At 34.8% G+C, this 25,506-nt stretch overlaps 1 protein-coding gene and 1 long non-coding RNA gene across 16 annotated transcripts in view; one reads left to right on the plus strand and one right to left on the minus strand.

Moving 5' to 3' along the window:
- MYO9B (myosin IXB) overlaps window positions 1-25,506 on the plus strand; it is a 71,281-nt gene that overhangs the window by 29,192 nt on the left and 16,583 nt on the right. For 8 of the 14 annotated variants that reach the window (XM_072404674.1, XM_072404667.1, XM_072404665.1 and 5 more), the window contains 23 exons: window positions 4,484-4,578; window positions 7,752-7,814; window positions 8,125-8,224; window positions 9,749-9,849; window positions 10,223-10,352; window positions 10,436-10,525; window positions 10,900-11,016; window positions 12,510-12,644; window positions 13,915-14,036; window positions 14,782-14,923; window positions 15,683-15,878; window positions 16,124-16,199; window positions 17,038-17,127; window positions 17,833-17,946; window positions 18,459-18,498; window positions 19,147-19,269; window positions 19,735-19,815; window positions 19,915-20,025; window positions 20,118-20,240; window positions 20,849-20,998; window positions 21,989-22,158; window positions 23,283-24,260; window positions 25,261-25,324. In XM_072404674.1, the coding sequence (XP_072260775.1) occupies window positions 4,484-4,578; window positions 7,752-7,814; window positions 8,125-8,224; window positions 9,749-9,849; window positions 10,223-10,352; window positions 10,436-10,525; window positions 10,900-11,016; window positions 12,510-12,644; window positions 13,915-14,036; window positions 14,782-14,923; window positions 15,683-15,878; window positions 16,124-16,199; window positions 17,038-17,127; window positions 17,833-17,946; window positions 18,459-18,498; window positions 19,147-19,269; window positions 19,735-19,815; window positions 19,915-20,025; window positions 20,118-20,240; window positions 20,849-20,998; window positions 21,989-22,158; window positions 23,283-24,260; window positions 25,261-25,324 (3,411 nt within the window). The remainder of the gene's footprint in view (window positions 1-4,483; window positions 4,579-7,751; window positions 7,815-8,124; window positions 8,225-9,748; window positions 9,850-10,222; window positions 10,353-10,435; window positions 10,526-10,899; window positions 11,017-12,509; window positions 12,645-13,914; window positions 14,037-14,781; window positions 14,924-15,682; window positions 15,879-16,123; window positions 16,200-17,037; window positions 17,128-17,832; window positions 17,947-18,458; window positions 18,499-19,146; window positions 19,270-19,734; window positions 19,816-19,914; window positions 20,026-20,117; window positions 20,241-20,848; window positions 20,999-21,988; window positions 22,159-23,282; window positions 24,261-25,260; window positions 25,325-25,506) is intronic. The other 6 variants (XM_072404671.1, XM_072404675.1, XM_072404678.1 and 3 more) reach the window with 3 other exon arrangements.
- Window positions 13,219-25,506, minus strand: part of LOC140326251 (uncharacterized) — a 65,916-nt gene continuing 53,628 nt past the window's right edge. For both annotated transcript variants that reach the window (XR_011919806.1, XR_011919807.1), the window contains one exon: window positions 13,219-13,705. This is a non-coding gene — a long non-coding RNA (uncharacterized lncRNA). The remainder of the gene's footprint in view (window positions 13,706-25,506) is intronic.

A 25,506-nucleotide genomic window follows, 5' to 3' on the forward strand; every position in this document is an offset into this window, starting at 1 on the left:
GCTTTATCGTTGAATCTGTTCACCTGTGATGTAGAAACCTAAAATTGGGTGAGTATACCAGAAAAATGTCTAGAGGTCGCCTCCAGATTCCCTCACCCACACCCTTTTATATGATTTTCTGCACTGGGCACACCCACAGATTACATACTGCCAGTACCGTTTGCGCTGTTCTGAATCCCAATTATATGTTCTAAAAAACCACAGCCAGTTCAGCATAAACTGGGCTCAGCTATTCCTGCATTCTTTCTGAACTACATATTTTGCTTTTGAGACTATAGAGCTGGCTATCATTTTTTTTTCCCCCTCTGCTAAATTGTATTTGCAAACATTTTTTTTCCTGCCTTCATACATACATATATATAATACACACAATATATATATATATTCAGTTGACATGTGTAACAGTTTCAAATGACTCACCGATTATTCTTTCATAGGAATTTTAATTGAGAAGTCAGTTGCTGGATGACGGTTGTAGATGTATAAACAAACTTTTTTTTTCCTTCAGTACTGCAATTCGTACATCCAAGGTACCCATGTGTTGGCAATTAGCAACACACAAGGCTTATATCATTTTCAGCAATACATTTTTTTCTGGTAATAGCTGTTCAACAGTAATTTCCCTTTCAATATATATCTCACAAAACAAGTGGTTTTTCAACCTAATGTTTCTGTTTTACTTTAAATGGCAAGTGTTTGAATCTCTTGTTACTTTCTTCGTCCTTCGTACTAAGATTCCCATTAACTACTTGTTCTGGTGACTGAAGTGAGGAAAAAAAGTAGTAACGTTTGGATAGAATTATATTTTTTTATTCTGTTGTACACAAGCGCCTTACATATTTAATGCTACTGATTACCCTGTTCCTATATTTTCCAGTTATGGCTTGTCATCAGATTGGCCCATCTATCCATTCATTTGATGCCTAGAGCTTTTTAAATACCATTGCAGTGCAGTCACACCTGGAAGCTTCAAACGATTGAACACTAAGTTATGGCAGATAGGGCTTCCCTTCCAGTATGTTTTGTTTGTCTGAACCAAAATGCATATTAGTGAAAGTGCTATTGACAACAGAAGACAGGCCTTGGATGCTTTTTAATCCTGGATTTACTCCAGCTTGTTACCATTAAACTTTAAGTTTTCGCACTTTTCTATATATTTTTGAGTGGCAAAAAATGTATAGATCAGACATGCAGACTTTGCTAGTCTCGTATTGGCAAATGACAACCCTACCTGTCCCTTATCTCATTACAAATTGAATATCAACTTTTGTTGTCACTATCCAGTTCTTTAATATGAAAACATCTATCCACTTTCTTGTCATGTTGAACTAATATATTGTGAAGTACTTTGTCATTCTATTTATCCACTACACCCCTGCCACACTGCATATACAGGAAGAAAGCTTTGGAATGACCTGGACTCTCACTTGTTGACAATATAATTATCTTACTGCTCTGGATCTCCTTGTGATGACTTTCTTTTTCCAAATCCTTTATCCACAGTGCTTAAAAATATTTGATGTGAAGAACCCTAACTGTCTTCCATTGCATGCCTTCCCAATGTTGCTTTGATTTCTACTTTAAGTGCAGTATTTCAGTACTTATAGTGATATTTTTATATGTTTAAAGTCCTATAGATGGTTTTGCTACAGTAGGGAGGGATTAAAACTCCTGTCCGATTTTTACTGCTTTGATTGGAGAGATTTCTTTTTGTTTTATGGTAAGTAGGGGAATTCTTTCCGTGTTTTATTGTTGTCTGTTTCCTTATTCCCTGTTGCAAATTTCTGTAGCTTTTTGTCTGATAAAGGTTGTCCACAGAACAAAAAGGAAGGGAAAATCTAAAGTCCTTTCTCTATTCTATCCAAAACTTCTTCGAAATTAAAAGCTTGGGGTACAAAAACTCCTAAATGAGGTAGCTAGATTAGATTAGGGATTTTTTTATATCTACTTTTTACGATTTCACTGGTATAGTTATAAAGTGGACTGTTCAAAAAGCACATCTGGCTGTGCACTAGAAGATTTTTCTTTTTCTCAGAGTTTGGAGAGAATAGTTTGTCATTTGATTCCTGAGCTTTCAGTGACCTCACCAGTCTCTGCAGAGCCTGACTCACACATTTTTGTAGCATAAACTCTACAATATCAGTCTAAGTTTCCTCCTCGAGCAATGTTTGTCAATTTATACATTAGGCCGCTAGCAATAGAATTAGTGTTATGTATACAAATACTATGAGTAGTATGCAAAATGTTTAGCATCCCTGAACATTTTTCTATGTTTTTCTATTTTTTTTGCATATCTTACCACATGATCAAATTCACATCAAAATTTCTAAGCTTGTGTATTTAAAATGTAAAGTGTGATAATTCAGGTGGGTGATTTTTTTAAAGCAGACATTCCAGTACAAAATAATGGACACTTAATACAATTGGCCCATTTCCCCTATTTAGAATAGTAGCATGAATGTAAACTAAATTAAAAATCACCTCTAAGGTAAGGCAAACGTTAAAACAAAAAACCCCGATGTGCAACTAAAGATCTACTTAAAAACATTTTTTTTGCTTAAATTGTGGGCTTTATTGCAAAAAGTGAGAGGTGAAGTCACTTCTGCAATAAGCATTCCTACCAGCCTGATTGCTCGTTTAATCAATGAAAATTCCTGAGCTGCACGTTGGTTATATAGGGTACCTGGCACATCACGACTTTCCCTCTGGTTACTGACACTCTTTGAACTCCCACATGCCTGCGCAGAAGTTTGGTCATCCAGACCTGGCCAATCAAGATGGCTGAAGACGGTAGAAGATGGCGGCGCCCTGTGACAGAACAGGAGAAGGGTAAGTATAACAGGGTTTACTTCTGTTTTAAGAAGGTTATGCCCCTTCCTAAAACGGAAGTTATCTTCGCCAAAGAGCTGCAGAAAAAAGTTATTGTGGTGTGTGTGTTTTTTTTTTTTTTTTTATATATATACACCTTTACTACAAGGCAGCAACACAAAATGTGTAATAGCCCTAGAAAGAAAAATTTAGAAAGTCTCATCATGTATACATCTCCTATCAATAACGCAATGATATAATAACTGTGGCATATGTCAAAAACTTGTGATTCAGCCTCATTTTTGTATAACTCTCCATTCAGGCCCACAGAGACATCTTACCCCAGAGTCTGAATTTGAAATATAGTGGTGATAATAGGACAAATACCTCAAAAAACCCCTATAAACCCTTGGTTCAACCTAATCAGTCCCGGTTAAATACTTCCTCTCCTTCTCCCCTTATTTTTTTTAATTAAATTGATTTTGCTGTTACTTTTTGCAGTGTTAGAAAAAGAAAACAATGACTGTATAACTTTGTCAAGCAATGACAAAGCTAGAGCCCAATACACAGGCCGTTGAAGTCTTTTGTGATCTTTTAGTCTTATTTTATCTTTGTTTGATTTTCTCTTGGAAATTAAAAGCAATTTCTGCTAAAATGGACTTGGTACAGATGTAATGGGGACATTCTATTGCTACAATATGTATTACATGATTATTTGTTATGTTAACTTTTCACTTGGAAGAATAGCAAACCACTTACTGTGGCCTGAGGTATCGGTGTATACAATGGTGTAATGTTAGGAAGAAAATTAAACATTTTCCATATATAGTCTTGGTAAAAACAGCAAGCAGTTATCCAATGGACAAAAAAAAAATATTGTGGAAAAATCATGTAGAATCCACCTAACAACAGAGAATAACTGTGTACTGGAGTTAATTTCTTAATCCAACATTCTACTCATCTGGGAAGTTGTCTCATCCATCACCACCCTGCATACTGCTGTTTTGAAATGCCGTCATTGAATGTTCTAACCTAAATGTATATTGACATTTGCACAGTTATCACTTGATTCATATCCTTTTTAAGCTGTAATACAGCTGACTTTTCTTTTCCAGACAAACCAGGTACCCGATTGTACACGAATCTAGCCAAAAGGGCAATTTAATAACTAAATATCTTAATGAGTAGTTGGTTTTCTTTGTTGCTACTGGGATTTTGGGGGGAATTAATTTATACATTGACAGAGTCGCAAATAGAAATGGTTATGATTCACAAAAGTGATTTCATTCTGTAATGGGAAACCATATACCTACTGTAAATTGTTTATTCATTTTTATTGTTAGCCATGCCTGTATAAAAAAAATGTTTTTTTTGTAAACTTTTTCTTTTTTCACTTTTTTTATGTGTAAATAGGAGAATGGGTTAGATCCAGTTTTTTTTTAATATTGTACAATTCTTAGAATCAATAAAACATTTTTTTTAGATGTTGGGTTTGAAGGCAAGATTTTCCTTCGATTTCTGTTACAGTGACTAAATTGTCTCTGTGACGGGAAGTAAGAGGTAATCACAACAAGACAGAGGTTTCATACCAGCACTGCCCTGCAAGATGTAAACTGTTCTACCATCTCTGTATGTTTGGTATTTTGTGCTCACAGTATGTTTTCTGTATTACCAGGCTTTTGGAAATGCCAAAACAGCACACAACAACAACTCCAGCCGCTTTGGAAAGTTTATTCAGGTCAATTATTTGGAAAGTGGCATTGTTCGTGGGTAAGCCTCATATGCAATCATTTACTGATAATTTATAAAAAAAAATGTGTGTATGTGAGATAACAAAGAAATGTTTTTTCCATAATAATATTTATGTAGTACACACTTTCCACATTCCAGTGCAAATACCATATTTCCTTCATATCTATAAAAAATAGTTGGTTTAGTATTCAGTAAGGAATGAAATGAGAAAACAAAGGTTTACGTTTATATGCATGCTTCATAAAGGTTTTGTCATGTATGTAAATGAACCACACAAAGTTAACAAAGATTGCTTTTTTAGTGAAAGTAAAGGTTTTGGAGTACATAAATGACCCACATTCACAACTGTATAATGCGTACATGGTAAGGAAGTGTTTATATCTGGGGAAATGTAAGTTTACACTGAGCTTGTGGTTGGGATTTTATGTGTGCACACCAAAGTTCCATGTGTATGCCTGCTTATATATGATAAAAGCAAAATCTCTAATGGAATCATAACATAAACATAGTCAACAGCAAGGACATGTATGACTTTTTATTCATTTACTTTTTGGCTGTTGAAAATGTCCAATATTTTTTACATGACATTATTAAGCAGATCTTCAGGGTCTCTAATTGCCTGTGTCTTAAATGCATTTTCAATGATCCCAGGGAAACTGAATGTACACATGAATAAAGTTTCTTGACATAGTACCTTCAAGAAAAAAAAAACCCTCAAAATTACAAATACAAAGTAACATTTACTTAACTTTAATATGAGTTAGAGAAATGGAAGTCCCAGGTCAAATGCTGATGTGCTCATGTGACTTGCCTAAAACCTTCAGCTTTAATAATATTTGCCGTATCTGTGCAAAGCAAATTCTCCCAGAAGCATGGTGGCTTGTCTGAATTTATGTCCAGCCTGTGTTTACTATGTTTTTTTGTTGTTAGTGGAGTCCTTCTGGCCCATTTTTTTAGTTGAGACCATTGTTGCAAAAATAAATGGACTGTTAATTTAGACAATGATGGACCTTGACGTTGGATTTCAGCTTGTATAACTTTGGAAGTTGTAATTAATATCCTTCTGCCCATTGCCACATCTGATACCAAGCAGAATAACCTTTTTTCTACATTTAAATAAACTCAATGATTACTGGTTACAGATCTGTGAAACTAGTTTGTAGATATGTAGTCTATAGCTAGATAAAAATCACTCACTTTTTAGGAGTGCCAACAAATGTCATTTTAAAAATGTATACACTAAGAAATACTTTATCTCATTTTCACACTTGCTAAACTACAGGCACATAGAATAAAGCTGCGTGCACACGTGCAATTCTTGTCGTCGGAAAGGATCTTTTATCATCCTTTCCAACTTCAGGAACCGCATGATGCATAAACGAGTGATGTACATACAGCACTGTTCTGCTCTATGGGGAGGGGAAGCGACAAAGCGGCACCCTGCTGCGCGCTCTCTCCTTCCCTCATTCATCATCCATAGATCCGCCAGGACAGATCCACAGACGATGAATGACGCAGGCTGTACACACGCCAGATTCTTGCCCCGATATCCGCCCTGAGCCAATTATCGTGCAAGAAAAATTTGACATTTGTACGTAGCTTTAGGCGCTAGTATATCAGCCTTCAGAATTCTCCACAGATTTTTTTTTTAATCTGTGTGGGAAGAAGTTGTAAGTGGGTGGCATCCCGTGTATTGCGAGACAGCTTTTTAATAACCACCGAAAAACAGAAGGTGGATACTGAAGACTGCTGGGTGGTGGACCCAGCTAAAAGAGGCTGTGGAGAACACTGTTCTTGCAGCCAATGTAATTAAGGACTGCAGTGTGAGAGGAAGTAGCAGTACAATAGACCATTCACTTCAGACCAGACCAACAGCATAGTATTAGGAGAAAGTAGTGTGTAATCTCCTTAATGTGCTGCTCCTACGTTCATTGTCCAGTATCCGGCTGTGGGGTCCAGGATGAGAAACCTAGGTTTACAGAAAGTGGAGTAATGATCCTTCCCATCAAATTGAGTATATGTAGCAGCACATATAGTACTGCAGGGAAATTTCTGTCATTGGTTTAAAGCTGAACCCTAGATTTTCCATTGCAGTGGGGCTAGCCCAGCTCATTCATGTCTACGGGTGACGTATCTTACACCTCTAGATACCTTTCAAGTAACTTTGCCATTTTTATTTAGTACGGAGCATATAAGCTGCTGGTATTGGAACAGCACACATTTTGATACTGAGACTATTCAATAAAAATTGTAATATATTTCACCTAAAGTTAACTAAATTACTTTGTAATAGCTTGCATAATGCAGTTTTTTTTATCTAACCTTTACTGTCTGTGATTGAGATCTGCTCCCACTGTAAAAATAAACTTTTTTACTGCAGGTTGGGTGGATAAGTAGCTAAAGCAAAATATTGTCCTTGTGTTTGTTGCCTAGATCAAAGGCAGTGAAAGCAAGTCAGCTATAAACTAGTATTGCAAGTCTTGGAACCACTTTTATAGCTGAGGTATAACGCCTGATCAAGTAATGTTAAATGTTATTGTTAAAAAAACCAACATCATATATGCAAATAAAAAAAGTAACAAGTGGGAATCTGTATGTGTAAAAAAATTTAAACAAATAAAATAACTGCTTTAGAATCTGCAAAACTTTAGTGTTCTTCATACACATTTGTTGGGGTAGGCCTATGATCAAAAGGTTATACAATAAGGTTTACAAGCTAATCAACAGAGTGTTAGCCACCAGTATTAAAAAAAATCAATTCTTGGCATAAGCCAGTGCGCAATGGTGCAAGCTACAATTTAGGCTACTTTATCTTTACAATCTGCAAAACAAGGCCAACACCTACTATTTATTAGGTTAAGGAAAAAAATAACATGATGGTGCATACCATTTAGCATTCACATGGAACTTGTGCTTGGGGAACACAAACAACAAGCTGTACAAGTTGCATACAACATTCACATCCTAAACCCCCACAAAGGGATATGCTAGAATTTTTCCACTTACCCAACAACTGGTCCCACGAGCGAAAAGCATGCTGTGTTTGTCCAGGTGACCATACGGCAAAGAAAATAATTGTAACGCAACATTTTAGAGTCATTAAAAGAGTGGAAAGTGGGCAGAATTGTACCAATAAAGACACTTTTGAACCTTGATGTATATATGTATTTTTTTTTTTTTTTTTAAATTAGGGCTGTTGTGGAAAAATACCTCCTTGAGAAATCCCGATTGGTGTCTCAGGAAAAGAATGAAAGGTAAGATGCAAATGAAAGGTAGTGATGATCACTTTTAAAAGACCAATATGACCCGTGTCCTGTGCAATGAACCTGTCTTCAATGTCTTTCTCAATCGCCAAAAATCAAAAGTAATGTATTAAATAATATTTTAATATCTGCTTCGCATCAGCCTTGCCACAGTAGGGCTTAAACTGGAAGACTGAGGGTCAGCTCTGTTTTTTGAGAGTGTGTGTGTTTTCCTGCAGTTCACTTTACCTATGTGACTTTTCCTGCTAGATATAGCATGTTGTATGTGTATGCTTCTGAACTTCACTGTTTTGGTCCACAGGAATTATCATGTTTTCTATTACTTGCTCCTTGGAGCATCAGAGGAGGAAAGGAAAGCCTTCCAGCTCAAGCAACCTGAAGACTACTTCTACCTTAACCAGGTAATATGGGATAAACAATTGATTGGTCTGAGTTTTTGTCAGTTTCCCTCTATACTCCTTTGCAAATTCTAAAATAAGGTAAAATGAGTTTATAACTTGGTGTTATTTGATCTAAAAAGTGAGTAAGCATATGATGTGAAAGTGGGAGATTTAAAGGGTGAGATTGTTTGAAGACTTGCTACCTGTTACAGTTTAGAGACACTGTGGTTTCTGGCATGATTTACATGCCATTTTACTTTCACTTATGTGTATCAGATCTTAAAGACATCATACCATTATTCTACAAATAATATGTGCATCAGGGTTTAAAGCAGAACTGTCACAAAGAGAAGATTCAAACTATCATCAGTCAGCTCATTGTAGAAAATGCAAATTGCCTGGATGTAAAATGGATATTTTGGTGTCAGTAGTGTCAGTTACCTGAAACAAGTATGACCATGACAGTGTGACAAGTTGTGTGAAAATTACTTGAACGCTTGAGCTGTATTCTCATTCCGGGCCCTTTATCAGAAAGTAATAATGACCGAGGATCAGAACACCATCCAGACTAACTGGATGACAGAGTGTTTTTAAAGGCCTTTCAGCTTGAACTGGAGTAGGTCTGTATAGGAAATAGCTGTTTTCTGTCTGTCACTAGGTGAATAAGAATTGTCATTTACTGCTTTCTTTACTTTACAACAAACTTTCAAAACTCTCAAAAATTTAACTCCTTACACATTTTTTTTGCTGGAGAACAGATTAAAACTTTGTTCTTCATTTCAAGTTTTTTTTTTTTTTTTATATAGGAGTATAAATATACTTCCAAATCAGATTACAAAAGAGATGTGCTTGTTGTGATAAGGATATGTTTGGTATTAGTAATGTATTTGGCATGTTGGTTTCCGTGTGTAGTAAGAAAGTTGTTTTAGACACATTTTGGACAAAGACTAATGTATATTCATAAAACATTTTTTCAAAAGCCAATTTGTTTGTGAAAAAATGTCCATCCAGTTTCTGAGTAGCATTGCCACTAACTTGCTAAATGATGAACTGAAATTATGTAAGCACCAAATACTAAAGTTACTTCCCATTCCTGACTTTCAGGACAAGTTTAAATTGAATTGGTGTTTGTATGAAAATAAGTCTAGTTCTTAATACTGACACTTTGTTACATCTGGTTTATAGAGCTTTTATTGATACAGATTTTCTTTAAATTATGAATAGCTAGGCCATTATTTTGTTGCATCTATTCATAATATGTGCTAGCCACATTTTAGCTTTTAGCACTTCAGTTTTATCAGATTATTGAACATAATTTGATTGGTAACTGAAGGTGGTCGCATGTTGCATTTTACTTACAGAAAGGTCTCTTCCGTAAAGTTTTTTTTTTTTCATTATTTAGATGTTCAGATTTTTAGCAGTCCTATTTGGTTCTCCTTCCTTTTAGCCCTTAAACAAATTAAAATAATTACATAGAAATGAATTAAAAGTAAATAAATATAAAATCATTGTTATTCAGAACATAATTTTTTTCTTTATTTACAGAATAACTTTAAGGTGGAGGATGGAGAAGATTTTCGACATGATTTTGAAAGGTTGAAGCAAGCCATGGAAATGGTTGGATTCCTCCCAGCTACTAGAAAACAGTTTGTATTTTTTATTTTCTCATGCCTATTTCTCATAAAGTTCCTAAAGAAACAAAATGTTTAACAATCGCCCTGTGGTTTTCCTTGCCTTTTATCTGGCTGTCTATCTCTAAAAAGACATAAGATAAAAATATTATCAATTTTATTTAAATGAAAATTTCTCCTTGCAATAGTATAATTATCTGCTATTTTTCTTGATAATAGAAACTGGAGACCGTACACATTTATTTGTGCATTTCCTATCAGGGATGCCCAAAGGGAGTCTGCTTTCCATTTGCTGCACCTTATTTATGTTATACCAAATTTTTAGCATAATCAGAAAGGAAATGTTTGGATCTATGCTTTGTGTTTATAGTTGTTATCTTCTGTACAGGATATTTTCAGTTTTGTCGGCTATTCTGTATTTGGGAAATGTCACTTACAAAAAGAAGGCCACTGGAAGAGATGAAGGTCTGGATGTGGGTCCACCGGAGGTGCTTGATACGTTGTCACACTTACTTCAGGTAAAGATCCAAATGTTAGCCTTCTTTTTGTATTGTTTTCAAAAATTGCAGGAATTTGCCCATTAAATGCAATTTTTTCTCAGGTTAAAAGAGAAATGCTTGTTGAAGCCCTGACCAAGAGGAAAACTGTTACTGTAAATGAAAAACTCATCTTGCCTTATAGCCTCAATGAGGTATGTAGAAGATTTAAATTGTAATGGCAAGGTGTCATTCCTAAATGCTGTAGAATGAAAACTTGCTTTTAAATGGAATTACCCTTAGGGAGTTGAAGGTGGATTAGTTACACACACACACACACACACCTTATTGCATTTCTTTTGTCATCTACTCCTTGCTTTACTTTGTATACTAGAGAAATTATAGGCATATTAAATTGTTACAATATTGCATCACACTATAAACTGACATCCAACTAATTAGATATTTCCCATCTTTAGCATATTTATTATGCACAGTATATGTGAACCACTGTATTAGTTAAATTGTTTTTTGCCTTCACAATTTGTTATAACCTATCATAAACTGTTCACCTACAAATTTCTTTCAGGCTGTCACTGCCCGTGATTCAATGGCAAAATCTTTGTACAGTGCCTTGTTTGACTGGATAGTCCTCCGGATAAACCATGCTTTACTTAACAAGAAGGATGTGGAAGAGTCTGTCAATGTAAGTGAACTGCATAGGAGTCCATATTCTCAAAGCTAAAACGATGTATTGTTCTCCACATCCAAAATCTAAAAAGATCATTATAATGGACAAAATATTTTGAAATTCTATTGATAACTATATCTCTATATCTAAATCTTTTTTGCTTTTAGCTTTTTTTTTTTTTTTTTTTTTTGCTTTTCTTGCATTTACATGTAGCAAAAGTCCACATGAAAGGTCAGGTTTCAGAGTGTCCACAACCAACATTTTTCTATGTATCAGAAAATCTAAATCAGCTTTACAGGTTTTACATAATTTGTCCATCTTCTTTACAGCGATAAAACATAACTACTAAAACTGCAAGCTTGTTTTACACTAGGTGGCAGGAATAGTGTGTCCATGGATAGAGATTGATTCAAATTTGTATTATAAGAAACCTGATTTCATGAAATAAAATCCAAAAAAAAGGAATCCAGCTTTATTTTTAAGTACAATTCTGTGATTTACCTTGTGTAACTTTGGAGGTTGAAAGAATAATCCTGTAGATGCCTCAAAACAATCATGCTTCCCCAACACACATACTGTAGTCACAATCAATTCTGTCCTGGAATGCTTTGGGAATTCCCATGTCATGGTAATCACTGATCTAACACTAACAAAGTACATTTCAGAAAACTATAAATCTTACTGGGTTAGTCTTTATTTATGACAACTGTACGTTTGTTTAGGGTTAGTTGAGTTTGAATATTTAGTGTTTCATATTTTATTTAAAACCTGTATCTAGTGTGTATATGTGTATGTATATGTATATATATATATATATATATATATATATATATATATAATGTTTGAGCATTCATAATGCAATCTACACCTATAGCAGTGGAGATAGTTTTAGCTTTCTAGGCATCTGTAATTTGCTTGCGTTATGCCCTTAGAAGAAAATTGTATTTAGGTTTAGTGAGCATAGTGGGGCTGGAGAGAGGATACACTTTCATCAGTGAAGCTGGGTGATCCAGCAAACCTGAAATGGATCTGGTCCATGATTGAAATAATTTGCTAACAAATAGCAAATTACTTTTGAGGTTTGCTAGATCAAGCAGGTTTACTGATGAAAATGTATGTTCTCCAGCCTTGAAGTCAGGCCCAGTATGTGAGTTTCCACATTCTTAACACAGGATACATTGCATTATTCTATTCCATTTTCAATGGCCTGCCCTACCCCAACACATTTTAAAGTGCAACACATTAGTGTACATCCATCCAAACACCATTTTGAAGTAATTCTTTGCAGAATATTGTAATTGGGCATTTTCTATGAGGCAAAAAAGTAAGTAAAACACCAATTGGGATTTATTATTTCATATGGGTATTCTTTTTGTGCATTAAATAATTTTATCAAAGGAGTATACAATATTGCTTCAAATGTTTTAAATGTATTTATTTTTATACCGTTCCAAATAAATGTGTGCACACTAAAAATTTGAAATAATTCTGCAATGTACCCTTTTCAGTGCTTATCTATTGGAGTTCTTGATATCTTTGGTTTTGAAGACTTTGAAATCAACAGCTTTGAACAATTCTGCATTAATTATGCAAATGAGCAGCTTCAGTATTACTTCAACCAGCACATCTTCAAGTTAGAACAGGTGAGAGCTAAAATCATATTCCATATTTACACTGACCTAATTAATTATGAATTGTAGAATTTCTTTATATATTATTTTTAGTTGAACTAAGATTTCTCAGAAAGAACCTAAAACAGTTTAGAACAAATTACTTTTGTACATGGCCAACTAGAAACCCAAATTCAGATTCAAATTAATATTACATTTGTAAAATTAAAATAAGCATTCTTTGCAAAAAAAAGTCCATATTTAATTGGTGTTGTGACTTGAGGCCTCAAAATTGAAAAGTGGGTGTGTTAATGTAAAAGAAAAAAAGAGGGACTAGATGAATATAAACAGGGTGGAGAAATAGGTAAAAACTTAGAACACTGTCAGCATTCATTTGTTTTACTTAGGTGTAATCATTGGCATCCTACAAACAGAAAATTATGAAACTTATACATACTTAGCTTAGATAATGGCTGGACATTATATATATATTCGAGAACATGCCTATACTTTAAAATTGCTCTGCTGAAAAAAAAAATTACATCTAAGGAAGCTAGAGGAATTCTGATTGTATGTTTTATATCAAGAAAGCTTTAGAAAGTCTATTTATATATTTTATTGAGTGAAAATTATCAACCCTTTTAGTAAAATAGCATTATTGTTTTGTCAGTTCAAACAGAAAGGTAGGAGCATAATATATTTCTGGCAAATCCACCGATATGTATCTGTATTTGCAATATGGTTAAAGGGATAAAACATGGAAATATGCATGTATCGCAGAAATGTAGTAAACATTATGTTTTTACTTTTGCCGAGATATATGTTAGGGCTGAATTCACACTGCCAGTACGGTTGCAGTGCGTTTATCGCTTAATCACACCAGGAACGCTTCCACTCCAGGAGATCCTACACATAGTGTCTTTCTGCGGCAGCCTCATAACAAATAAAAAGGAGCGTCAGTAAGTGGTACTATTATTTTCACCGAATGCTGGTTCTTTAAGACCCTGCACTGCAATGCGAGTGTTCGGATGGGCAACCAGATGCCAGCTGTGGGAAGGCGCTGGAATTGCATCGTGTGAATCTGCCCCTTAGTGCTGTAAGACACAGAAAGAGGAAAAAGTGATACAACATTGCAACATGTCTTTTTCTGTAGCAAATTAGAGAACTTAAGTAAACTTTTAGTTACTATAATCAATACCCTGTGTAATGCCTGATGACCTAGATTACTTTATAACATTTACTACTACTAATAGTGATAGAAGCTTGTTTTTATAAAGTCAATAATGTGATGTTTCATTTCTAGGAGGAGTACCAAGGTGAAGGAATTAGCTGGCACAATATTGATTACACAGACAATGTTGGCTGCATACAGTTGATCAGCAAGAAACCAACAGGTCTCTTCTACCTGTTGGATGAGGAAAGCAAGTAAGTACAGATAAATTCCACAAGATACAAATACCATCTGTGTTTTGTTATAAGTTTGTCATACATTTTTAAATTCTAGATAATATTAACTCTCCGCCTTAAGGAACGAATTCAAAATATACTATATGTTTGTACTCTTTTGGGTTTGCTTAGGAAATTTGTTTTGGTTAAATTGTGTACCTTTGGCCTTCCATAAATCTCTTCTCCACCCCTTATCTGTTAAAAAGAGGTTTATTTCTCCCAAGCTGTCTCTACAAGTTACAACTGATCATATCTTACCCAAAAATTGTCATTGTGTTCTCAAGCTGTTCCTATTCTGTGGGTAAGTTGTGCTGTATTAGAAGCAATGTTCATAGATACAAGGTGCAATAAAAATTACCTACTGAGTGTAAGGAAAGAAAGTATACTGTGTTACATTCAACAGATTCACCTCACTGTGTATATTTTAATTATTGTATGAACCGTCCATTTTTTGTCCTATAAAGGTTTTCTTCATGCCTTTAATGTACTTATCCCTTATCTCCCTGTGCAATGCTACTTATTTGAACACATGCTGTTGCAATGCAAACAAGGGATTGTAGTTTTTTTCACCCCGTGGCTTTATCACAGATTTGATTCCTGCAAAGTGGCTACAGTGGCCTTTTTTTTTTTTTATAGTTCTACCAATGTATTACTTGTATATTTTAGAAAACATGACACAACATTATTTTCTGTTTTGAAGTAATTGTGCTTTCTGTTATCACAGTTTTCCTCATGCTACCTACCATACATTGCTTGCGAAGTTTAAACAGCAGCATGAGGATAATAAGTATTTTGTTGGAACGCCTGTCATGGAGCCTGCATTCATCATCCGGCATTTTGCAGGCAAAGTCAAGTACCAAATCAAGGTCAGCACTTAAGTTGTATTTTGGGGGATTAACTGGGAAGTTTATTCTGCTTATATTTTGTCCTGTCTTTCTCTTTTTTACCCTCCTAAAAAAAACTTAGTATTTCCTATATTTCATTACATACAATATTATGGTCACCAACATATCATTAATGACTCGGTGTTGAGTAAAATCAAACTAAGCATTTCAATACTTCCTAGGAGCCTATACGACTATACAAAACTAAAGTTATGACTGCAATTTATAGAGTTTTGTTTTAAAAGTTTTTTTTATATGATTATTTATTTATTCATGTCCCTGAAACTAGATTCACCAGCTGGCCTACTGTGATCAGTAAGCTTAGTTTTGAAACCACGTATGTGCTTCTTTAGGATTTAAGCACAATATTAGTCAAGATAAGCTTAAAATATATATCAGAAATTAGGATATATAGGTATTCTTTTTTTTTTTGGTAGTTTTGCTGTGTTAAAATTGTGGTTATAAGCTTTAAACAATAAGCCAGGTGGGAGAAGTTGTTTGTTTTTAATATTGATTAATCGATTCCATTTTGATTACTTGTTATAAAGTCTTGCTATTTATTTTGATTATGGTTACTTGTTAAAGTGATTAAGTGAATTCTCCAGGTATACTGTGATTAAGTACTTTTTATGGAATTTAATAAACCCCTAACCTAAACTTTTAGATCTTCATAATTTTCACAAACATTTAACAGTGGACATGACTTTTTTTTTTTTTTTTTGGTTTCCCCTCTTCATGAAGGACTTCCGTGAGAAAAATACAGATTACATGAGGCCCGACATTGTTGCTCTTCTCCGCAGCAGCGACAGTGCTTACATCCGTGAACTAATTGGAATGGACCCAGTGTCTGTTTTCCGATGGGCTGTATTGCGAGCTGCAATTAGATCCATGGCTGTTCTCAATGAGGCAGGCAGGCAGCATGCAGAGAAAACAGCAGGTATATAGCACATCAATGCATCTCCTCTCTATCTTTCATATTTCTGACTTTTTAATGCATTACCACTTTAAATATGCTTTTACTAGTAATAAAAGGTGGTGTTTATGTAAGAAAGCAAGGTCATGTATTGTATGTTTCATAGAATGTACACAAAGATAAGTATAATGGAAAGTAGAGAGATTAGCATACATACCTTTTTTTAAGTGTTTTTAATGCTTTAGTTTCCTCCTCCTCCTCCTATCTAGGTGTGGTACGAAAAGGACCTAGAATCCCTTTAGGAGAGTTGCAGAAGTCAAATACTGCTGTGGATAAGCTATATCGGTAAGTGGTTGAAAATATAGTTGTTTGTAATGTTGTGCACTCACTGCCCATATAGAAGTAGATTATTCATGAGATTAGATATATGTGCCCCCCTGTAAACATTTAAGCACCATTGTAATATGTTACCACTATATAAATGCATCATCATAATAAAGTTCAGGACTGTGCCCTCTGGGTCAATAGATTACCACAACAAGATCAGATTCTGACAGTGTGCACTTATGTTGGTGACCACATAGCTAAATATTAGACCTATTCTTTAAGATTTAAGGATGGCTTCAACTAGTTTTATTTGTGTATGTACACAAAATGTTTTATTAAAATCTGTAGTTATTAAACTTATTTGTAATCAGAGCTGTTGATGTTTCAGTTGTATGCTGTTTGTGTTCTCATTTCTGACATTGAAAATGTTTACAGAGTTTATTTTCAGCTTTTATAGACTACTGCTTGTACCCTTGTTTTTATGAATAGTGAAGAAGTTACTTTGTCTTTTAGTCTATTCAGCAGCCTTACAGGCAGGAAGTCTGCCAAACATAGATAATACTTTTATTAGGTTGCAGATCCCAGTAGTTTCCAGTATATTTCCTGTAACAATAGCACATTATATACAACAAATGCATAACTTTGGCCCTTGCCTTGTTACTTTGTACTAGAATGTTAATTTCACATTAGTTTACATTAGGTCACATTTTTTTCACTTAGTTTACTTGCATTGCTGTAAGGTAAGATCCAAGGCTATATGGTTTCTTAGAATAAACTGTGTTGTAAAAATAAACCTTCGTATACACCTGTATAATGTTCCACATCTTACTGGAGTTCACCTGTACTCCACCTTTAGCCACTCTCTCCTCGATTTCTCCTTTGATTGCTCGGCGGATTATGATATAGATGTGTTTGAAGACATCATAAGTATATATGAAAGTAAAAAGTAAGTGTTGGGGTTGACGCAATATATTGTCCCAAAGCCATGCAGCTTGGAGTGCTCCAAAAAAGAGTGTTTTGATGATGAACCAACAACAAATTGCCCACAAATCTGTTCTGATGTGAACTTTTTTCATTGAAATTCATTTTTTTTATACTTTACTTTTGTACTTTACACATATATAGAGATTTTTTTTTTTTTTGCTTTTTAAGATTTAAATTCATGCCAAGTAAAGCATAATATAACCCAAGCTATGTCAATATTAACTAAAAAAGTAGTGTTTCCCTTCGCTCTTATTTGGGTCACTTAAGCTGCATGCAGGGATTGGGATTAACGCTGCGTCACTGCATGAATTTATGTGCACACCACCAACTAACTGTCCAAGTATTGACTTTGGTCTTTTTTCACTCTTTGGGGTTTGCTCATGAGATGGTATGTCTTGTCATTTCTTGTTTAGGCATATTATCAGTTCCAGTATCATTCATTAATCTAATTTTGTGGTATAATTCAATAAATTGTTTGGGTGACCTTCAAATTGATAGTCCCAAAAAAACATGTTCTTAAAATAAAAAAGAGTTTTTAAAATATTCAGATGATACACTTGTTTTAGTAATTGATTGGTTTACTGTGTGTAACTATTAATCATTTCAAACAAAAGTACTCACAATTTGGTGGTAATTTCTAATCTGTCTCTCCTCCTGGTACTGGCAGAGAGCGACATTCTCAGCTGATGAACAGTATAAAGGGACTCTCCTGGCAGGGGGATGACCCAGCCAATGTACTGCGCACCCTTTCCCTACGCAGACACTCGCATCTCCATCTACAGTGAGTGTGCAAGGGGTCCATGACCATTTTACCAACAGAGGTCACATAACATTTAGGGAGCGCTGGAGCTGTGTTTTGCAATGTGCATTTTGTTTGCAAATAACAAATAAAAAAAACCTGCTCTGTGGTAAATTATTACTGCTCTTTATTGCAAACTTAAAACTTGTAATAATGGATATAAAGATTTTTTTAGTGTCCTCTGTAGGCTGATTGTATGTCTTTGTGATTTTGTAATGTGTGTTGTTTGGATATGTTTTTACACTTGCTTACAATACAAATTTTCCCAGTTCTTGCACAGCTAATTTTCAGTTTTTTTACACTGACAATTAACACCTTCTTCCTAGTCTGGCAGTGCACTAAAATATTTATTCATTGTTCACTTCACACTAAAAACTAACAATGTTCTAACTGGTGATGCTGGCTAACTGCAACTGGCTTGCTAATTAAAATCTTATTCCAGGAGATAAGGGTAAGAACATTTTTATAACTTTTGTCATCTATTCTTTCTATAGGAAATCTAAAGGTGGGCGCCAAAAGCAGCTGATTCCAAAGGTAACATTTTGCTTTGCTTTTTTTATATTATTAAAACTCAGTAAAATTGATGATGATTGCTTGAGAAGTAGTATAAAATGCAATACCTTGTATGATACATGTTGTTCTTAAATCCTAAATTGTCCCCCTCCCTGAGCAAAGTTTTGTTTTTTTTTATAGTAGGAACCATGCAATTAATTTTTGTGTCTCTGCATTAACTTTAAATCATGAACCCCTCTTATAGTACAAATACAGCCCAATTTTACATATACATTAATTCCAAAGCTGTTTTTTAGTCTAGTTGGCTGTCATTATTGTGAACTTGCATGATTTTTCTCTAAATTGTGGAATAAACACCTTTTTTAAAAATAAGTTTGATGAAGGTGAAAATCCTTTCACTATTCTTGTTTTTGTGCTTTTATTTAACCTTTTTCCTCATAACTTAGGTAGTTTATTTTTAGTCATGTGCTTTAGAAGATCATGGCTGAATTCAAAAGAAAATAGTAAGATTTTTGGCTGGTAATATTAAATTGTAAAATATTTTGTACTGCCGGTATACACATTACAATAGCTCCTTGTATTGAATAATCTGCTTAGGTATAATAAACTGTGGTTCTCAAACTGCTACTTACCATTGTCAATATACATTCTTTTACATTGTATTCGCAGAACCTGCTTGATTCACAATCTCTGAAATTAATAATGAGTATGACCCTTCATGACCGAACTACCAAGTCACTTCTTCACTTGCACAAGAAAAAGAAACCACCGAGTATAAGTGCACAATTTCAGGTATGTCTTAAAAAAACATGCATGTATTTTATCTACTTCTTATGTTCCATATATTATTTTTAGTATTAGAAAATATATAAATCCTGAAAGTCATTATAAAATTCATTCACAATAACATAAAATAGACCTGAACTTCCCTACCCTCAATGAGAAATCTCACCATTAAAGACATCTATGATTGTCTGCAGCTAACTTGAGGAGCTCATTGTACAATTGTAAAGATTATTGCAAACAGACAAGTAAGAGTCCTTTATTGCAGAAGAGACATTATATGTGTTTTCTACCATAAAAAGACTGTTTAGTTCTATGTAAGGTTTTACTTTAAAATCTATTTTTGTAAATACACTAAGAGATGTAAGCCATGTATATGTATGTATTTGTAAGCCATGTTTATGTTTAAACAATTCGGTGGCTTTTAAAGGCTTTGCACACTACGAATGTAAGTTTTTCAAATGTGTCTTTTAGGCATCATTAAACAAACTTTTGGAAACACTAGGGAAAGCCGAACCTTTCTTCATCAGATGTATTCGTTCTAATTCTGAAAAGGTATGTACCTATGGTGTTGGTAGTATTTTGAGATATATAAATATATGTTTGTGTGTATGTGTATATGAATGATAATCTCATGATTTGGAATTTCACTAGATGGAAATGACCTTTGATGAAGCTCTGGTACTTCAGCAGCTTCGATATACAGGGATGCTGGAAACTGTACGGATTCGGAGGTCAGGATATAGTGCCAAATACCCCTATCAGGTAAATGGGAACCGTATTGCTCATAGTGTACTTATAATTGTGATATGCGTTATAGCTAAAATTCTATATGGCTTTCCTTACATTTACTTTAGGAGTTCAAAGACCAGTTTCAGGTGCTGCTACCCAAGTCATCTACAGATCTGAAAGCTGACATTACTTCCCTGCTGAATAGACTGTGTTTAGACCCACATAATTACCAGCTTGGAAAAACAAAGGTTGGATTTTTTTTTTTTTGTGGATCTTTTGTGTGTAAAATAAAAAGAAACAAAATGTCAAAAGTGTTTCATTAGAACGGTTTAAATCTGCAACACTCTTGGCTTTAGATTTGTCAACCAGATTTTCTCTATTAAGTAGATGACTTCTAATAAGCTGGAGGTCTTAAAATAATTTTTTAAGCCACTAGGGTACACTTTACGAAGTAGGTAAAAAATGAATAATTGGTTAGTGAACCATATTGGTGAAAAAAATATCAGTGAACCAATTAATTTAATGGGCAAGCTTATTGGCTTGTACTACAGGCCAGATAATTGTGCAAACTGTGATTTTCTGACTCTTAGAAAGCTATTTTGGTTTGTTGGAGACGTACTAAAATGTTGTGCAAATTCTGACCATTAAGATTTGGTAGGTTGTGGGGTCAAGCAAAGCCTTACCAGGTAGGTCAAGATTTGCATACTGTAGTCTTGAGTATCTCTGAATCTATTGATCTTTTCAACATATAGATATTACAAATGGTTATACATACATATAATTTTTCCTTTTACGTTTAAACAGTACAAATTCTATAGTAAGCATTGCATTCATTAGGTATCTTGTTCGATGTTAGGTGTTTTTAAAGGAGCCAGAGCGCCAAAAGCTGCAGGACACCCTTCACCAGGCTGTTATCAAGAAGATCATTCTACTGCAGAGTCTGTTTCGCATGGTTGTGGACAGGAGAAATTTCCTGAGGATGAAATCTGCAGCTGTCACTATACAGGTAACGTTACATTCACTATTTCAAGCCCAATAGAATTCTCAAGTTAAGACTGCTAAATGCATTTCATATGCATCAGATCTTGGTTTCTTATGCAAAGAAATTATCCACAGCCTGTGTGAGAAAATATTGTCTTCTACCAGCATGCTGCTGCAAGAGACCCTGTGTGGAAGCTGGGGTCTTTTTGCAGTTTAGAACTTTCCAGTCAGTAAAGTTCATGGACATTTTTTTTGTGCCCTATCTGAAATGTGTTTGTCACAACTGTATGCTCCATATAGAATATGCATTACAGGAGTTTGCTGGTTACACTACCTCAGTTTATGATATTCTGCTTGAAATTCTGAGCAGTCATCCAATTTTAGTGACTCTGTCATTGCCAACTGTGCACAAATAAGTTCAGTGTCTGTGGTGTAGTGGAAGTGTTGAGCCTTCATTCCTTCATTTAGGGGATTAGGCATGCTTGTCAATATAAATTAGATAAATAATTATTATGTTTTGTTATGTATCAATGATGTATGATGTACAAATTGATGATTATGATGTACAAATTAAACAGCAAAATGTAAAAGTGATTTAGGGTTCATTCCCTCTCCAAATGAAAAGTGACAGCAGAATATTAATTTTTTTTGTTTATTAATTATAATATTTTAGGGCACATTAGCCATATAAGCCAGCAGTTTACTGGGGTGATTTAAAGCCTCTCTTTACAGAAATCTAAATTTCCCCACTTTTTTTTTAAAACCTTGACTTTAGAAGCAAGGCATCACCTAAATTCTAAACACCAAAAAATCTGTCCAGCTCTCTTTGCCTGCACTATTTTTTGATGCAGGGGCTTTCCTGTTCTAATGTTGCAGAGCGCTTGTTCAGTCTGTTCTTCATTTGAACCTTTTTCTATTACTTTAGAAGATATATATATATATATTTGCAAATCCTTTTTTTGTTTTACCATTACATCACTTGCACCACTAAAAAATGAGATTTATTCCCTCCTAGGCTTTCTGGAAGTCTTATCGAGTGCGATGTAGGCTGCAGGCTAGGAAGAATGCAGCAGTGTGCATCCAGACTGCTTGGAAGAGTTATGTTCAGAGAAAGATCTATGTCAAGCAGATCCAGATGATCCAGTTATTGCAGGCACATTGCAGAGGATTCCTACAGAGACAAAGGTATAAAAAAGGTTCATTGAACAAACTCTTTTTTTTTTTTTTTTTTACGTTCTTCAGTTATCCTTAAATGTATTGCTTTGGTTTTCTTTATTTTTGTTTTTTATTTATTAAATTTAATTCTGTTTGTAGCTTTATCTTACCTGGCATTTGAAGGAGAAAGATTTGTATTATGAATAGATCATTATTAATATGTTAGGTTTATAATAAATAATGTGTTAAATTTAAAAAAGAAAATTCAAACGCAGAACTAAGGTTTTACTTTGAAAGTGATCACTCACGCAGATGTTTATTGCAGGGACAGTTGATGTCCTTTCTTCAATAAAACTTACTTGCCTGCCTGATCGCTGAGATGCACATGAGCATCTCTTCATAGAAAGCTATTTTTTAAAATTGGCAATACTTCTTTATTCATTGTGTAAACTGCAGTTTGTATTGATCCCTGTTTCCAAGTGTGGTTGAGCCTGAAACTCCATACACACACTAGATTTTTGTGTTTCTTAACACAATCTATGATGCTTGTCTGGTGCAAAAAAATGTGTTTTGTGCAGGTGTCCCCCATGTCATAGAGGAAATTGTTAGTAGCCCCAAAGTCACTGTAAACTCTCTTCACTTCCTTTCAGTAGGGGTCCTTCAGCTCCTACTCCCCACTTCCCTCTTAATAGAACAGAATTCCCTGTACAGCAAAGAGCCAAGCAGCTTCCCTATACAACAGCTCCTACTAAGATGTCAGCCAAAATGTTAACAATCAACCATTTTGGGCAACATTATTGAATGTGTACCAGGCTTTTAGTAATTGTTTTCTTTTGTTAAATTAGAACTGCATTTAGTACAGAAGACCATTAAATCGAGGCCCTCACTGTAAGGGTTCGAACACTTCCAAACTACGGTCATTTTGGAAAGGCAGTTACGTGATTTTGTGCATTGTGTAAGGATTCCAGGTAGATGGGAGTCTTTATGAGAATACTTGGGCCCTTGGGGTTTTAGGAGTAGAGTGCTAAACACTTTTATTTTGTTAGGAATATTTGGTTTAGCCACTAAGATAGTGATTTCTGGAAAGGTTGTGCTATGAGAGAAATTCTATGCTGGGCATGCCTACATAGTAATCACCACATTTATGTTTCCAGGGTCAAGGTCATGTTACAGGAAAAACAAAAAGCAGAAGAGGAGAAACAGAAGCAGGAAGCTCTTGAAAAGGAGAGGCAAGCCCTTTTGGAGAATGCTCGAAGGGAAGAACAAAAGAAAATAGAGGAGGAAGAGGCCAAAAGGCAGGCTGAGATGAGACAATATGATGCCTCCCGAATAGAGCCTGTGAAATGCATTGCATCTGAATCTGATACAAATGAGCAACAAACTGAAACTTTATTAGATAAAGAGCTAGTGAGTAAAGAAGGAAATGGTGTAAAAACTGAAGAAGAGAGGGTACTAAAAGAGAATGAGCGTAATAAGGCTGTTAAAAAAGAGGGTTTGAGCGAAGATAGCATTTCTCATTTACAACAAGTAGGTGTGGAGGACAATGCCTCTGCATCAATTGCGGATCCTTGGTTGCCAATGACCCCAAAAAGTGAAACAAAAGCTTCAGACAGGATTTCTGCAAGGACTGAAAGGGAGAACAGGAGGCAGAGATGTCTGATGCATGACATGCTGCAAAATAAACATATATCCACCTCCGTTGTTGAGACTGAAAAGAGGGAAGATGGTGCTAAAGCACAGCCTCACACTTGCTGTAAGGAGGAGGTAGTTTTGGTACTTCAAGAAGAAAAGTCAGACAAAGAGAAAGACGTGGCTAAAGCAAAAACTGCTGTCCAAACTAATCCTGATCAAACATTAGAGAAACCTGTAAGGCCCTCAGATTTACAGTTTGATGTCCACCAGGCTTCACAAAAGCAGACGACTGCAGAAAAAAACAAGCAAATCACACCACAGGATGTAGAAGTTCCGAGTGTTGGAATCATACAGAGGTACAGTGATCATGAAAAGTTAAGAAATAAAGCTGAAAAGTGGAAAGAAAAAAGACAAAATGAAGGAAGCCCTCCAGAGTGTGCCAGCATACTTGACAGAAATGAAGTGTACATTCAACAGGACAGCAAAGAAATGTCACCAAGGTTTGAATTTATTTTGAAAGCTATAACTAATAGTCTAGGGGTACTGTAGCATCTGTGTTAAAAGTTATTCCCATAGGATATTAAACCATTAAGGCTTGTCAAGACCATAGGTTTGTCAAAAAACAGTTAACATTGGACCAAACATTTCCATTTATTATCCTTCTTTTCATAGGCGACAGGAGACAGTCTACATGAGCCTGAATGGGAGGTGTTAAAAATCCCCTAAAATGTCTTGTACAGGCATGTACAAGTCCCTATATAGGTGGTACTTTCTGTATTAGCCTGCACAATGCCTGCAAATACCAGGAGATTTTGCCTGAAAACAATCCTGGACACCTATCAGTGCATAGTAGGTGGAGCAGTAATGCCCATACCCATGTTTTTTTACTTGTAACAAACCCTTACAAAATCTTTTCCTATGTGTTATACACACAACTCAAACATACCGTGAAATAAGAGAAATTCTCTCTAAAGTCTCACTATAAATCTCCCTAAAATTAGAATAAATGAGCTCCCTAATGGGATATAATGAGAAAAAACACAAGTTAAAATTTGGAAATTTTGATACACATTACCTCTCAAAAGTCAAATTGTTTCTAAATATTTTGCCAACTTCTTGTGTTACTGTTTTATATTTAAAGGGGACTTGGGAGAATATACTCTAAATTTAACCTCCCTAATCTTTTTTAATACCAAGATATCAAGATAGTAAATGTTATAAAATAAATCTGCATTTTTTTCTAAATGTATTGCTTACTTTCTGGGAAAAAAATGTCTGTTTTGTTTTTGTTTTTTTTTGTTTTTTTATGGAGAGGCCAGAAAGCAGGTTAGAAAGTTGATGTACTCTGTGTTCTTTTATTGCTCCTTTCAATCTATTAGAACCCAGCATGCATGAGATGTCATGGGAATGCCTATAAAATATGTTCAGTTATAAAAATATATTTATAGTTTATTTATACACCTTTTAGAAAAGTCAGGACTTTTGTTTATTTTTAAACAGGGGGAAGGGAATTGTTGGAACTGCACAAGCTGTAATGGATACCCAGACTTCCTCAATTCCTCAGGTTAGTATTTTTCTAAATTATTGGTTCCACGTGTGAATTTTTTGCACTTATGGTTTTCTTTCTTAAGGGCAACCTTCAAGCCTTCATTTTATGTAAATGTTTATTCATTTTACCCTATTTTATTTTACTTTTTACATTTGGTAAGAGAAATCGCAAATGTTACACAAGTCATTTTTGCAGGA

Source organism: Pyxicephalus adspersus, chromosome 3 (genome assembly GCF_032062135.1).
Source record: "Pyxicephalus adspersus chromosome 3, UCB_Pads_2.0, whole genome shotgun sequence".
Classification (NCBI taxonomy): Eukaryota; Metazoa; Chordata; class Amphibia; order Anura; family Pyxicephalidae; genus Pyxicephalus; species Pyxicephalus adspersus.